At 43.8% G+C, this 15,663-nt stretch overlaps 1 protein-coding gene across 1 annotated transcript in view; it reads left to right on the forward strand.

Annotated features, from left to right (window-relative positions):
- Positions 1-15,279, forward strand: part of frmd6 (FERM domain containing 6) — a 29,567-nt gene extending 14,288 nt beyond the window's left edge. The window contains exons 2-14 of the mRNA XM_084569042.1: positions 158-508; positions 757-847; positions 2,528-2,607; positions 3,300-3,376; positions 3,471-3,657; positions 6,091-6,246; positions 6,352-6,417; positions 7,143-7,211; positions 10,481-10,655; positions 10,751-11,059; positions 11,424-11,555; positions 11,753-11,844; positions 12,260-15,279. Coding sequence (XP_084425168.1) covers positions 410-508; positions 757-847; positions 2,528-2,607; positions 3,300-3,376; positions 3,471-3,657; positions 6,091-6,246; positions 6,352-6,417; positions 7,143-7,211; positions 10,481-10,655; positions 10,751-11,059; positions 11,424-11,555; positions 11,753-11,844; positions 12,260-12,595 — 1,869 coding nt within the window. The 5' untranslated portion in view covers positions 158-409 and the 3' untranslated portion in view covers positions 12,596-15,279. The remainder of the gene's footprint in view (positions 1-157; positions 509-756; positions 848-2,527; positions 2,608-3,299; positions 3,377-3,470; positions 3,658-6,090; positions 6,247-6,351; positions 6,418-7,142; positions 7,212-10,480; positions 10,656-10,750; positions 11,060-11,423; positions 11,556-11,752; positions 11,845-12,259) is intronic.
- Positions 15,280-15,663: the final 384 nt, after the last annotated feature.

Raw genomic sequence — 15,663 nt, forward strand, 5'->3', positions numbered from 1 at the left:
CAACTCTTTATTTGTCCTGTGCTGGACTTCTGCAGGGCTTCTATGTGAACCACGCAGTAGCCTCACTTCTCAAATTGCAGATCACATCTTCTCAATCTGTATATTACCGCAAAACACACTAACTTCAAGTTCTTTGTCTTCCGATGTCTCTTTATAGTGGGCTGACTGCAGCTTAGGTCCTCATGCCCTGTCTTACGAGCGCTGCCTGGCCTGCTGAGCCCAAAGGAGCCGGTCTGCGTGTACGGGGCTGCAGCTGAAGCAGGTCTACGACGACTGGGTGTTGACGTAGGCGCTCAGCGGCGGAGGAGGAGGAGGAGGAGGAGGAGGAGGAGGAGGAGGGTCGTCAGAGGGCCCCGGAGCCCCCCGATAGCAGGCGAAAGGAGCCTGTCCCGTTGCAGCCTACTCGAAGATGAACAAACTGAACTTCCACAACAACAAAACCATGCAGGACCGCCGCTGTGTCTGTGTCTTTTTGCCCAACGACGACACCCTCAACGTTATAGTCAATGTGAGTAGACGTGTTAGACCTTTACAGGTGTTTTCATTGAGAGTACAGGTAAAAAGACTGACACTGGAACCAAATATGTAAGAGGAATCTGAAGCTATGTTAGCATAGAACATTAACAGATGTGGTATTTATTCTCAATCTTTTCCTCATTTTACAATGTTCTAGACTCAACGAGTCACGGGATGCTTTTGTGTTTTTTTTTTGTGATTGTTATAAAAGCTAAAAAGTTCCTGATATTTCCTCCCCAGGTGAAGAGTTTGTGCCAGGAACTGTTGGTCCAGGTGTGTGACCTCCTGAGACTCAAGGACTGTCACCTGTTTGGACTCAGCGTCATTCAGAGTAAGACTTCTTTCAGTGGTTTCATATGTTGTTTTCAGTTTATTTTTTAGGCTTAGACATCTATCAGACAAAAGGCCATTTTCATTTTGTCACCAACGGTAGCAGCGCCTCATAAAAACAGTGAAACCATGCAGCTACTTCCCCCCAGACCAATAACTTGGCTGAGAAACAAGAATCAGTCCTAAATGCAGCTTCTCTCACCTATCTGTCACGACGGTCTCTCCAGGACACAGGGCCTCCTCATCGTGACAGGCTCCCATTGTGCGGCGGGGCTGGAGTTGTTTTTACGGTGACGCGGCAACCACGGCGAGGGTCGTACATATGGGATGAGTCACTGTGTCTGTAGTGTGGCGGGGAGCAGACAGACAGAGGGTGACAGTTGTAGGCAGCTGCGAAGGGAGAGTAAATTGCAAAGGCGGTGTTTTACAGACAGCTGGCCTCCAGATGAGCCAATGGTCGGCCCGGCGGGGTCAGTTGAGCAGGAGCCAATGGGTCTGATTGTGGGACATTCCTGAAGTGCTTGTCTGGACAGCGTGAAATCCCCAAGGCAAACAGAGGCCACCCACTCCCTGTGTGTCACCCACTGTCCCCCCTGACCACATCATCGTCCACAGCAGACCCCTCCTCCCTGTTCTTAGAAATACCAGAACATTTGCAAAAAGTGAAAAAGCAGTATATCCAACAATAGTTAATTCAAGAATATATTTTCTGTAGCGTGCTTAAAGCTGAGCAGCATGGCAAGTTGAAAAGTTTATGATTTTCAGTCTCTGTCCTTTTAAACTTAATGTATGTGGGTTATACATGCATTTATCTGTTGTAATCATCTATCTTTGTCTGAAATATTCACATAATATGTCAGAAATTATGTTCCCCTCCATGTGAATAGACAGCGTAGGCCGCAAAAATTAAGTTTAAGGGTCAGTTCACCCGAATATCAAAAAAAAACATACTTTCCCACTTATCCCACTGGTTCCCCGACCACAAAAATAGGTTTGGTGGATAAGCCCTAGAAAGAGGGATGTTGTTTCTGGAAGCAAATGTTGCTATTGAGTGTTTCAGATGTAGGTTTTTGGATTCCTTAAATGCCACAAAACAAACCCAAGTGACCTCAGTTGTAATAAGATGGCGGCAGAAGTCTCAGCTGCAGAGATCTCAAATCATCACCAAAAAAAAAAAACAAAGCGTTCTTGGGAAATGTTTTTAAATTCAACAATGTGGAAACAATGTGCTGCTGCCCGATATCTAAGTACGAAGAGATTTTAAAACAAAAACTGAAGGTCTGGTCATGTTTTCAAAGTTGACAGAATGTCGCTGCTTAATTTCATCAAGAGAGACTCTGCTCCTGCTTTCTATTTGCTTTTTCAGCTGCTACTTATTGTATAGAAAGTCAGAGTTGTCAGATCAGCTGGCCACAGTTTATGAAAGGCATCATTTCGGGAAGAGATTAAGAGTGAGGTGAAGAAATGTGAAGGAACACCAAAGGCTCACGGTACAAAGGGAAGTGCAGAGGCTGTCAGATGTGATTGCTGTGAGGCAGTATTTGAAAGGGTCTCATTCAAGGGGGGATTTCTCTGTGCTCGTACACACATGAAGGCATCTATACATCCAGGGGTACACACACACACACACACACAGCACAGCATCGGTGCCCGAGCTAAACCTGTGCCTGTCCTCCTACAGATAATGAACACATCTATATGGAGCTGGATCAGAAACTGTCCAAGTACTGCCCTAAAGAATGGAAAAGAGAAGCAAGCAAGGTAAGAAATGATGCAGGATTATTGCTTTTTCAGTCAGAAGTCTGGCAGATCCTTAACCTGGGACTCACGAGGTTTACACAAATATATCCAGCATCATAGAAGTATGAGTTTATAAGCACACCAGGCTGAATAATAAATCACAATCTCTTTTTTGATTATGTAAACAGCAGCAGGTATGTTGTTCAGTTGGAACGTGTTGTAACAGCATCAGAAAGGTGGTAGTTCAACTCTACGATAGTTGTGGAGGGTGTAGTTTGAGGTGCTGTTAAACTGTATTGAATTAAACACAAAAGTGTTTATGTTATTTTGCCTAGCCCAAAAAAAAAATGGGTTTGTCAGAATAATAGGAACATGCGTCAGTACAACACAATACGGTTCAACGGTACTACAAAGCACGGCTTCCGGGGGTTAACAGGATTGGTGCTTTAATCCCTTGTATCTCCTTGGACAAGAAAATCAACCTTAATTTGCCGCTTCTGGCCAGGGAGCACCTTTTCATAGCAGCTTTGTTGTCACTGGTAAATATGTGAAAGAGCTTGGAGTACTACTAAGGTAGAAAAGTACAGATCATTTACCCTCATAAAACTCTCCCAGGCTTACAAAGCTGATTTTTTTTGTAGCACTTTGCATAATCAGATTAATCAGCTGTGTGTAGTCTGATGCAAATCTGTTTCCACTTTTATGTTTTCCAGGGCATCGACCAGTTTGGACCGCCAATGATCATTCACTTCAGAGCTCAGTATTATGTTGAGAACGGGAGATTGATCAGGTCGGTAAAGCCTCTTGTTCAAACTATCAAACTATCACAGATCCAGCTATTCATTCTTAAAGTTGGTTCAATCTCCTCTCTGTGTGCCCCGCAGTGACCGAGCAGCCAGGTACTACTACTACTGGCACCTGAGGAAACAGGTGCTGCTATCTCAGTGCATCCAAAGGGAAGAGGCCTACTTCCTCCTGGCAGCCTTCGCCCTGCAGGCCGACCTCGGCAACTTCAAACGCAACAAGCACTTTGGGAAGTACTTTGAACCTGAAGCCTACTTCCCCCCATGGGTGAGTACATCTAATGCGTACCGTATGTGTCCTGTACGACCATCACACTACCCCTTAGTAAAAAGTAGTATACTTGAAGTTCATTTTATTAAGTATACTTGAGTATAAGTAGAGTACAGACCATGTACTTGTAGTGTACTAGAAAGTATACTAATTTAATACTTCTTCCGGCTGAATTGGAACATTTTAAGTATATAAAAATATACTTTAAGTTTACTTATAAAAGTATACTTTAAGTATACTTTTATAAACTAAAATGTAGACTAGAAGTATATAACTAGGACACTAGTAGAATATAGATGAGTGTACCTGTAGTGTACTAGAAAGTATACTAATTTAATACTTCTTCTGGCTAATTGGAACGTTTTAAGTTTATAAAAGTATACTTTAAGTTTACTTATAAAAATATACTTTAAGTATACTTTTATAAACCAAAATGTGGACTAGAAGTATATACCTAGTACACTAGTAATATAGATGAGAGTAGTTGTGGTATACTTGAAAGTATACTTTTATAAACTTAAAAATGTTCCAATTTAGTCTGAAGAAGTATTAAATTAGTAGACTTTCTAGTACACTACAAATACATGGTTTGTAGTATACTTCCTATACGTATACTTATACTCAAGCATACTTAATAAAATGAACTTCAAGTATACTACCTCAATTTTAGTATAAAATAAGTATACTTGTAGTACACTTGAATAAACTTCTTTTTGCTAAGGGACATCCTGTATGGACTTTACCCACCCTCACGTTTTATCCATATTATCAACACAGCCGTGAAAGATGCAGCGCTTAACGCTTTACAGGTTTGTAGCTGGGATCAGAACGAAGGCTGAGGTTGGAGATGGGCGTGGTGTGGTCTCATCCCTAGATAATTACTTCAGGGACACATAAATATTTGCTTTAGCTTTTGTTTGCATTTTGCAGCTCACATATACTGTCTTCTTTAAATATTTGGATAGTCATGATGTGTATGATGTCATGTTGTTAAGCTTTAGCATCTACTCATACAGCACGTTCAGGATTAGGAAGATTTGTCTCATTGTCAATTAATGTTTTGTCTATAAAAAGTCTTTTTTTTGACCAGACAAATCTCTAAAACTCAAAGATAATCAATATTCGTGCATGAAAATGGAAGAAAAGCAGCTGTAACGAGTTCACGTCGGGGATTTTTTCGCTTTAAATAGTGACTCATACGATTAATTGAATATTAAAATAGTGAAGCAGCATCCACATATAAAGCCATGGTTTCCGGTTGCCTAGGTAACCCTCTTGTACACTTCTCAAAACAAATGTTTCTGAGTGAAACGAGCAGAACATAAAAAGAAGAAAGTCAACAGTGCCGAGGGCTGCTCCATCTCGGTTTCACCCGACATTCAAGACCAAGAAAACGTGTTTATGTTGGTACACGTCCACTTCGCATCGCTCAGGGTTGTTTCCCCTATTACGCCTAAAATACTCTGAATTTCATTGCTGCTAGTCTTTTCCTGTGTACGGCATTTAACCGAAGGTGGACATAGAGATAATATAGAATCAGGATGCTATAACAAGAAGAAAAGCTACAGCACACACTATTAACCTTAAAGATAACATTTAAAGTGAGTAAGCGAGTAAACACATTAACCTATCATACCCGTAAATTCATCTGTGGCATGAGTCACAGTGAGTGTCCTTGTTTAGCATCAGTAACTTAAGTTGAAGGGAATAAATTGCTGTATCGCTGACTTAGAAGCTGAAGGTACACAGTGAAGGTTGTGTTAAAATGTGTTTCAGGCGGTGCTCAGTGTCCTGGCCTGCGGTATATGGGTCCAGAGCCACCGCCGCCATTAATCACGATGACCAAACGCTTAGCGACAGCTCCACATCCGAGCATGTGGGATAACGAGAACTGGGACACCGAGTTTATTTTTGTCGCTGGAAGTGGCACACACTCTTTTTTTTTTTGTTGTTTTCTTTAATGCTCATGGATGACATGGCTATTTCGGCAAACACTGCCCTCTCCTCCGCCGCCACCTTCACCCAATCTAACAACCACACCCATCTGATTGCCCTCCGCTTCCTGCGATTAGCCTCCCGCCTCTTTATCACCGCTTGGAAACAGCAGTTACAGGAAATTGTTGGAAGATGAAACTGTGTACACTACCATACAGTAAATCTTCTGTGGATTTAGGCGCTTAGAAAGATTACTTACTTACTGGTTTCTTCAGAAGCCGCTCGCGCAGCTTAGCGGGTGTGTTTCCGGTGTGCTGCCTCTGGCTTTCGTTCAGCTTCTTCAGGTTGACATCTGTTTGCCCCGCGGCCGCCTGCCTCATTAGCCTCATTGGCAACCTGCGCTGCCAGTCTACTATAATGAGTCTGTGCAACTTCAGTGCCGCCAAGCCTAATGTTTCCCTCTCTCTCTCTTTCTCTTTCTCTTTTCCTTCTCAGGTGATAGCCAAGCGTGGCCGTGAATACATCCTGAGGCATATCCCTAACATGCACAAAGACCAGTTTGCTCTCACGGCTTCAGAGGCTCACCTCAAGTACATTAAGGAGTGCGCCCAGCTGGACGACGTCACAGTCCACTACTACAGACTCTACAAGGTGACACGACACAGATGGCACTGTTGTGATACCAGTGTTATTAGCTTATTAGATTTCAAGCTCGATTTTCTTCTTGTTTACGTGTGATTTCATCTTTTTAATCAGGACAAAAAAGAAGTGGAAGCCTCTCTGACGCTGGGACTGACTTTACGTGGTATACAGATATTTCAGGTACAGTTTTTAACATACAGTCATATTTTTACTTTTACCACAATGACAAGACTTCTGATGACATCTAAGAGTTTTGCTGCTACTGTTACACCGATCAGCCACAGCATTAAAACCACTGACAGGACAAGTAAATAACACTGACCATCTTTTGACAATTCAGCGTTCTGCTGGGAAACTTTTGGACCTGCCATTCATTGGTGTGGATGTTGCTTAGACATGTAGCACCCACCTAGACCAGACCAGGCACCCCCACCCCATAGCAATGACACTCCCCCAGCAGGATGCAGCCTGACACAGACACACACACAAAAACGGTTTGAAGAACAGCACAAGGTGTTGACCTGGCCTCTAAATTCACTAGATCCCAAACTGACCAAGTATCTGTGGGATGGTCCACAGAGGCCCCTCCCCTCAACCCATAGGACCCCACTAACAACATCCTGGTCCCAGACACCACAGGACACCGTTAGAAGGCCCATGTCCATTCTCTGATGAGTCACAACTGTTTTGGAGGCAACAAGGGAGACCTACACAATATTAGGAAGGTGGTCGTAATGTTATGCCTGATCGGTGTATAAATACCAAACACTGCTACCCTCTTGGCTCTTGATTCAGGAAGCTGATGCCTCTGCACCGTCAGCTTTCGTACGACTAATCATGACGTAGAGTCTTTGCAGTATATTTGTCATTTTAATGAAAAGCATCCATATCCTCCTGTATCGCAGAATGTCGGCTCCGTGAGGCAACTGTTGTACGATTTCCCCTGGACCAACGTGGGAAAACTGGTATTTGTGGTGAGTCATTTTTCATATACACTGCAGATGTTTTTTTTTTTTGTTTTATGATTCATTTCAGCGATGACGAAACCCCCAGCATCCTCTGGCCTGGGACGAGGTTTGTGAAAGCCTCCTCTTCAGGGTTGTGGAAATTTTTATGCAGGGCTTCTTTTTTTTTTTATTTCCACAAGGCTGTTTTATCTTAACCCTCCAAGTCCTCTGGAACTAATCATATTTAAAAAAGACTCAAGTACCTTATACTGCATACATACAGTATTTTCATGTAATCAGCGGCAGGATTTACTTTCTTATGATTTACATGCCTTTATGATTCATCCGTTTCATCAGTTATCCCTGGCGTCCCGGTGCCGTTTAAAGGAAATCCTTCTCATCTCTGCTCTGAGTCAGCTTGTCGTTAAGCTGAGCACAAATTCGCTTAAATTCATTCCATAGGGTTTCTGTTATCGCAGAAGGGGAAAGAAGCTCACTATATTTCTGTTTCACCCTGGCGTCTTCACGACTTCCCTCCAGTATGCTGCTATTAATCACAATCCAGGGAGGTCATTATTGCATATCACTCCTGTTGCAGCAACCTCCTCGCGACTCTAAATTTAACTGCTTCTTTATTTTTATTCAGTGGCCTCTGACAAACTTTGTCGTCCCAGAAAGTTTTGGTTTGGTCTAACTTTGAAGCAAACAAACCGTCGCATCTGCCGCACACTTCACGGCAGAGACATCCTGTTTTCCCCCATTTCTGTTTTTTTTTTTTTTGGCGGTCTCTACGCGTCTGGCCGCTCGCGGAGTCGTGAGAGTGCACCAGCGGCGGCGTGGCTGCGGTTTCACTGTGGATCCGTTGGGCCTCTCGTGGCCCTGTCCCACCCTTCTCCTGAATAACAGGCTTTCTCCTCCACCCCACCCACGAGTCACGTCATCCAGCACCGCTGCCACCACCACCGCCGCTGCTGCTGCTGCTGCTGCAGCAACAGGCGAGCCAGAGAGCAGAGCTAGCAGAGGGACACATGGGTCAATAAACACCAGATGTTGTATTGGCTTTAGGGGGGATTTTTGATCCAAGCTTTTGGCCTTTGGAATGTCTTGATCTCATCGATAATTTCGAGGTTGAAAGAAAGGAGAGATGTGTTTTTTCATTGTTTCTAAGGCAGTAAGTTGCATTTTGGGCGTGTGAGCGGTTGTTCTGCTGCCCCCCTGAAAGCTGAAATGAAGTCATCAACCTCTCGTGCTGTGGTGTTGGATGTTCCACTCACGTCTGGCGCTCGCCAGTCCTCTGGTTGGTCGTTGTATAACAGTCCCTTGGTGATGATGGGATTTGTCGATGTGTGTGGCCTGTCGGGGAGGTCTCCATGTAATGGGATAGAAAGTTGTCCAGCGACTTCAGATGCACTGATCGTGTGTAGTTCGTGAAAAGTGAAACCTTTCTGTAAACCTTTTAATAACCTGCCACTCGACACCAGTCTGTTGCTGCTGTGAGGATCTGGTCTTGAGTAGAGTTACCACCACCAACGGGAAATGTGATTCAGTTTGTCTGGTTCTGTTCTTTGGATTCTATTCATCTCTTTTTAACCCTTATGGTGCTTTCAAACTACAAGCGATTAAACCTACACCGTTGCTAGCCACACTGGAGCGACACTCAAGTTCGCTCGGTGAAGTCATCGACAGGGTTGTTTGGAACAGGCAGGTTAAAACATAATCATTGTGAATCGTTGACATGTCAGTGCGTCAGCTTGGCTTTCATGTTGCATGTCTCACTCATCACGTAGCAACATGTGTTGGAGGTCAGCTTGTCGCTGCATATTGCTCTGGCTTCCATTAAAAATGCATCGCAGCTTGTTGCTCTTTTGCTGCTAGTGTGAACGTAGCATTAGAGCCCTAAAAAAACACTTTCCTGACGTACAGTATCGTCCATCTACACTGATAAAAATCTATTTAGTAATCCCTTTGTCTGTACATGTTACCATGATGCAGATTTTTCCCATATCACTTCTGCTCTTCGTCACCGGTTCCCTAAGTCAATAAGAAGATTAGTTTTCCACCGAGTCAAAAACCTGAATTGTCTGAAAAATCCGAGGACAGGCCCTGACACTATAAAACAGCAGACTGTCGGCTTGGTGTTTCCCAGCCGTTTGACTACCAACACAGGTTTGTGTGTGGAATGGGTGGTTGCGGTGATCTAATAACACAAGACTTAAGTTTTTTTGTCCCGTAAGGAAAAAATAAAAATACTGCAAAATGCTCCATCAACATGTTTCTTGAATCCATTTATCTTTTTTTCTGAATACATCTAAATTGACCTAGAACACGTCTTGTACCACTCGCAAACTTGACATTGACACCATGTTAAGCTAAGACATGTAGCATGTTGACAAAGGGAGTAAAGGGGTTAAAAGGCTCAAGCATCAACTAGTAAGGAGCTGCAGTTTGCCCAGTTTGCCTCATTAACACCTGGCTGCTGCCCAGTTTATACCGGTGGCTTCTTCTTGGAGATGCTGAGAGGCAGTTTGAGGTTAAAGATAAATACTCAGCTTGAGGGATGGAAGAGAATTTCTCCTGCAGTCTCCCACCCAGAGTTTTTCTGCCAGTGCAGGGATTTGAACAGGAAACCGTGCTCCTTCTTCCCACAGAAAATGATCTGTAATAGGAAAACTACTTTCAAAGGGCTGTCAGCTGGGTTTTATGACCTTATTACCCTTTAGTGCAACGCTAAATATCTATGATGTGCCTTCAAACGTACTTGATTTAGCGTCTTTCTTTCAAAAAAGTCTGAATAAAAATGTGCAGCTCTTTGCATTCGCTGTAGTTTTAAACCCACTGTGGCCCCTGAAAGTCCAAACCCATGCAAAAATGTTTATAGTATTGAAAACAACCCAACTGACACCGAAGACAGCTGTTATTGGGTCGACCCTCTGCCAAAAGGCCACGGGAGAAAGCACAAACCCACCATTTTAGTTTTTCCGAGCATCGCGCCAACATGTCCTCTCCCTGGAAACTCATCAGAACCGCTCAGAAATCCAACGGTTTCAGCATCGGCGCGAGGAAATGAAGAACAGACACACGAACGGCTCTCGCTTTGTGTTTGGCAGCGGCATAGTTTTCAAGAACAGGCTTCGTTCCCCCTCTTGTGTTCGCCTCCAGGCCTTCCTGTCGCTTAATCATAATCCACATTCCAGTTCCATATTCTTGTTTTATTAAGTGCTATAAATCCCCGCGTGCTGTAATCAGCATTCATGAGCTCTAATCTTTTTTTTTTTTTCCTCCTTCTGCGCTCTCAGGGGAAGAAGTTTGAAATCCTTCCCGACGGGCTGCCCTCGGCTCGTAAACTCATCTACTACACAGGCTGTCCCGTGCGCTCCCGCCACCTCCTGCAGCTGCTCAGTAACAGCCACCGGCTCTACATGAACCTGCAGCCTGTTCTCAAACAAGTCCGTAGACTCGAGGAAAACGAAGGTATGTTAAACTTAAAGAAGATATTTCAGATTTTGACACGTGAAGGTAACATTTCCAATGAGTTAAATCTTTGGATTTGTCTCTCTCGACCTCAGAGAAGAAGCAGTACCGGGAGTCGTACATCAGCGACGCTCTGGAGCTGGACATGGAGCAGCTGGACAAGCGTTCCCGTGCCAGCGGCAGCAGCGCGGGCAGCATGTCTCACCACAAACGACTGTCCCGCCACTCCACGACCAGCCACGGCAGCTCGCACACCTCTGGCATTGAGACGGACAGCTTCCGGGCCCCGGGCCAGGCCCCGCACAGGCCCTTGCGAACCTGCAGCTCGTCCACGACCAGCCACGGGAGCTCGCACACCTCCGGCATTGAGAGCAGCGGCAAGGAGCGCATCTTAGATGACGACGGTAAGAGAAAGATGATTCATGTTGAGTTCATGTTTTACATCTAAAAGAATCATCAAGTTATTTATAAGAGATGATTACATCCATTCATGCACATGAAGACTTGTGTGTACAAAGTAAATCTGCCTAATTAGAGTCGGCAGCATCGACCACAACATCTAATCAAAGAAAGAAGTTGTCTTCGGATGAAAGTGAACAAACTGATGGCTTGCCAAGGGATTTCTGGGTTTTGTAGTTCAGAATCAGAGAAGCTCTTGCTGCACTGCTGTGAAATTAAAGACAAGACACTAGAAAAAAAGCAGCTATAAATCTGAGACATGTCTGAGATGTTGTCTGAAGATGTAATAGCGAGCATTTGTTCCTGCAGAGATCGAGATGCTGGTGGACGACCCCAAAGACTACGAGGAGCTCCATGAGATGGCTCTGGACCAGGAGCTGTGCATCCACATCACCGAGGACATGCTGACGATGTCTCCCGATCAGACCAACGGATACTCGGGTACCGTTTCTCAACATTTCTGCTCCGCATTAACTTATTCCACTAAGAGAATGCTCTCCAGTGTCTTTATAAGTTCTGTATCTGTGGCGTTTTAATAGAAGCCACCTGGTTTGGTTCACTCTGAGCTAAAGGAAGGCTGAGCCCAACTATATCTAAAACATTTGCCTCCGTTCTTTCTTCTTTTTTTTTTTTTTTAGGACTGATAGTGAAGGACGTCAGCTCCTCCACGTCCAGCTCCTCCGAGACCGTCGTCAAGATGAGAGGACAAAGCATCGAGTCCCTGCCACAGGTAACTCAGGTTAAATCATGGTTTCTCTGCACTATAGCAAAGAACTTACATGGAGAACTACATTAACCAAATCTCTTTTTTTTGTTTTATGGCTTGTATTTCTGTTAATTTTAGCCATATCGTTTAAAATTTGGGGCCAGAAAGAATGGTGCCTCTTCCCATTATGTGCTAATTCATAACAGTATAATTAACAAGGAGCAAGAAAAACTAGTTTGTCCAGCTAATTTCCTTTGCAAAATATGTCTTGTATAGAATGTAGGAGTAACAAACTAAACTACAGTTCAGCCTAAAGGTAGATGACATTATTTGAATTTAAAGTAAGCCCTGCACAAACCTTGTTCCCTTTAAGTCGTGTATAAGTTTGATCGCCTGCAGACGTCTTCATAAGTCTGGATCTGTTGCTTTCCGCTCCCAGACATCTGCATGCAGGAAGCCTCAGTCCTCGACCGACCGCCACAGCCAATCACTGGACGACGTCCGGCTCTACCAGAAAGACTGCCTGCAGTGGGCGGAGCTCTGCCAGGACACCGCCCACAGCTACACGTTCGGCTGCGCTCAGGAGCTGAGCGACGGCGGTGGCGGCAGCGTCGGTGGCGGCGGCGGCGGCGGAGGCGGCGGAGGAGGCTACCAGGGCCTGGCCGACCAGCGCGCCGGCATGCTCGGCGAGCAGCACCCGTTCCCCATCAAGAGAACCAACAAGTACTTCTCCCTGGACCTGACCAACGACGAGGTCCCAGAGTTCGTGGTGTGACAAGAGGCGGAAACGAGGCGAGCTCAGGGTGACTGCCGTCGTATCGGACGCGGAGATGTTTCAGGCCTCAGGGAACGAGACGGGACGGGAGCGTTTCGGAGGTGGTTTCGATGAGTAAACTGGCAACAAGTAGGCTGTCCCCTCATGTACCACTAGAGACATATAACACAAAATAAATGAGCTGACACGCAGGATTGTGGCGGGGGCTACAATTTAAAGAAGGAACACTGGGCTCAAGAAGAAGCGGTGCCTTTAAAATATAAACTACTCTCCTGTGTCAAAATAAACAAAAGGGATCTTGTCATCTTCAAATAAACACGTCTCCTCCTAACTGGTTTATAGGTCTACTACTACAGATGCTAGCTTTGCAAAGTCATGATAAGACGTAGGCTCACGGCCCTCATGCACAGACATGACGAGCATATCAAAGATCTTCTCCGGAGGACGCAAAGGACAAACTGACTCCGAGCTATAAACCAAAGAAAAGAGATGGAAATAAAGTGGAGCGGCATCTGTTTCTGCGTCCACACGCCTCCTGCAGCATTACAGAACATTTCAAAGTCACGCTGCGAGGGAAGGATGGACCCATAATCCTCTGCAGAAGAACGGCCATGGCTTCGTTTTACCTCAACAGGAAGTGCAGAGTGCCAACACCCTCTCTCCCTCTCTCTCTCTCTCTCTCTCTCAGACTGGACTCTTAGTCATGTGAACACACACCCGACGTGCCTTCATCACACTATGCAGGTGTCGCCTTGACAATCACACACCCACACCTTATTCAACTCTAAAGAGCCATCTGAACTCAATTCCTTCTCCTGGCTTCATTTTTAAAACGTCGTCCGATACGTCTCCAGCAGGTCATTCTAGTTTTGTCGGCATTTTAAATATCAAACGGATCCGGATTTCACGCCCGCTTTGTGTTCTGTTAAGTCTGGCCGAGCTGCGAGGCAGGAATGAGGTCGAGTGAGTTTCCTGCGTGTTCTGACTTGTGCGGAGCTTTTGGCCACAAAAAAAAAAAATGTTTCCCTGTAATCTTGAGTCAAAATGGAGCCCGGTTTGCCGTCAGCCGGAACGAACTGCATACATGTGGATGCGTACATGTCCCGTCTCCCTTTGACTCCTCTCTTTCATCTGCTATTTTAAACTGGAATTTGTTTTTTTTTATTACTCCGCCTCCTCTCGTCGTACCTGAAATCTCTTGTTTTGTTTTGTTTTTATGAGCTGTATATGTTGAACCGTTCGGTGGGTGTCATTCAGTGTTACAAGAAAATATAGGTGACAGTATTAAGGACGTGTGGCTCGAACAAGGCAGACTGGTTTTATTGTTTTAATTTCACCGTTGAGATCGAGGAGAGCTGAGGTCGGAGGTAGCCGGGAGGACGTGTTACAAGCTGTTACTCAGTCGTTTTAATAACACTACGGGAGGTGGGGACGAGGACGGGACAAGCAGAGTGTTTGTCTTTTCTGTGTGTGACCTGTATCAATAATGCTTTTTTTTTTTTTTAACACTAAGACTGAGGTGGAAAATCCCAGCAATGCATTTTAATTTACACTTTTAAAAAAGTTATAAACAAACATTCAAGTAATTCAAATCACCTTTAAACATTTTATTTTATTTAAAAAAAAAAAACAAAGAAAAAGACTGAATTCTGCTGTTGTATTATAATAAAGGGTCATTTTGTGTAATTTATTCAGTGTTCTTGCCAAGATGAGAAACCACTTTTACATAAACAGCCACAGCTCAACTTAGCATAAAGACAGGCAACAGTTAGCATGGCTCCTCTGAAGCTAACCAATGAACATTTTATTGTTGATGTTGGTTTAATAACTCTCTCTGGTAAATAACGTGTTAACTCATTAGCTTTGGATGTTCTCGTCGATGGAGTTTCCAATCTTTATGCTACGCTAAGCTAACAAACCTTTTGGTCTAAATCCTGGCAGTCAAGCGGTTTTTCTAAATATCAAACCTTTCCGTTATTTGCAGATGAGGAGTTAGGATTTTAAAAGTTTTGTTTTAGTTGCCAAGAAAGCGAACAAAAACCGAGGCGGCAAAATGCAGTTGGACTCCAGCTACTCTTGAGCCAAGCTGTGCGACGTGTCATTTTATCCAAAAAGCTTGTTAGTAGTTAATTTGAGATCCTTTATTTTACCGGTCATCCCAGGTCAGATTTAAGTATTCCTGTGTTTTCGCAGCTGGGTTTTCAACATAATGCGTAACAAATACATGAATTTGACACTTCTTCTGTGTAATTAAGAGCAACTTCTACGTTTCTTATGAGCTTATAATTACTCGTTAAAGTCGTATTTTGATGGGCAGCGATTTTTCTTGTGTTAAAACAGCATGTGTTAAGGTACATAGCCATACAAGTCATAACCCATGTCCTTAAAAGTGTTCGTGATTTTGTTTCTTAACTTACTTTTCCTGGCTATAGAGTATATATGGTCGTACTTACACTTTGTAAGAGTCTGTATGTCTGTGTCTTTAATCCTTTCTGTGAAAGGATCTCCCTGAGGGAAGAAATGAAAGATTTTTTGTTTTGTTTTTTGTCACCTTGTTGTTAAAAAAAGAAAAAAAAAGAAAAAGATTTGTTATAATGAAGTCTGGTCCGTGCCTTCTTGGTACTAATGCCGTCAATATCCAATAAATAATAGGTACATTTATCTAACAAGGGTCTGCTGTTGTCTGGTCATTTCAGAGTGGTGCTAATTATTATATCTTTTAATATCTTCTTTTGTTTTCTCACTGATTTCATTGTGACGTGCCCAGTAGTTTAGTGTTTTTATTCTTTGGTGAATGCTGCCCTCTGGTGTAGCACATTCGCTGTCACGTAAATATCACTTTGTCCTGAAGGTGGCAGTGTTGTATGACACATGAGACACCTGCCACCTGCCCTCTGAGGATTTGATGATCTGATCAAACACACAAATCACCCCAGTGTGTGAAAAGGCAGAAAAATATATTATAAATATACACATATAGTTTTTAATTTGGAGAAAATGGGAGTGAAATGTAAATGCAGTTCATTAGGTACACTAGTGAAAAAAATGCATTCTAATATGAGAGTCCT

The sequence above is a fragment of the Chelon labrosus genome (genome assembly GCF_963514085.1).
Source record: "Chelon labrosus genome assembly, chromosome: 20".
NCBI classification, from domain to species: Eukaryota; Metazoa; Chordata; class Actinopteri; order Mugiliformes; family Mugilidae; genus Chelon; species Chelon labrosus.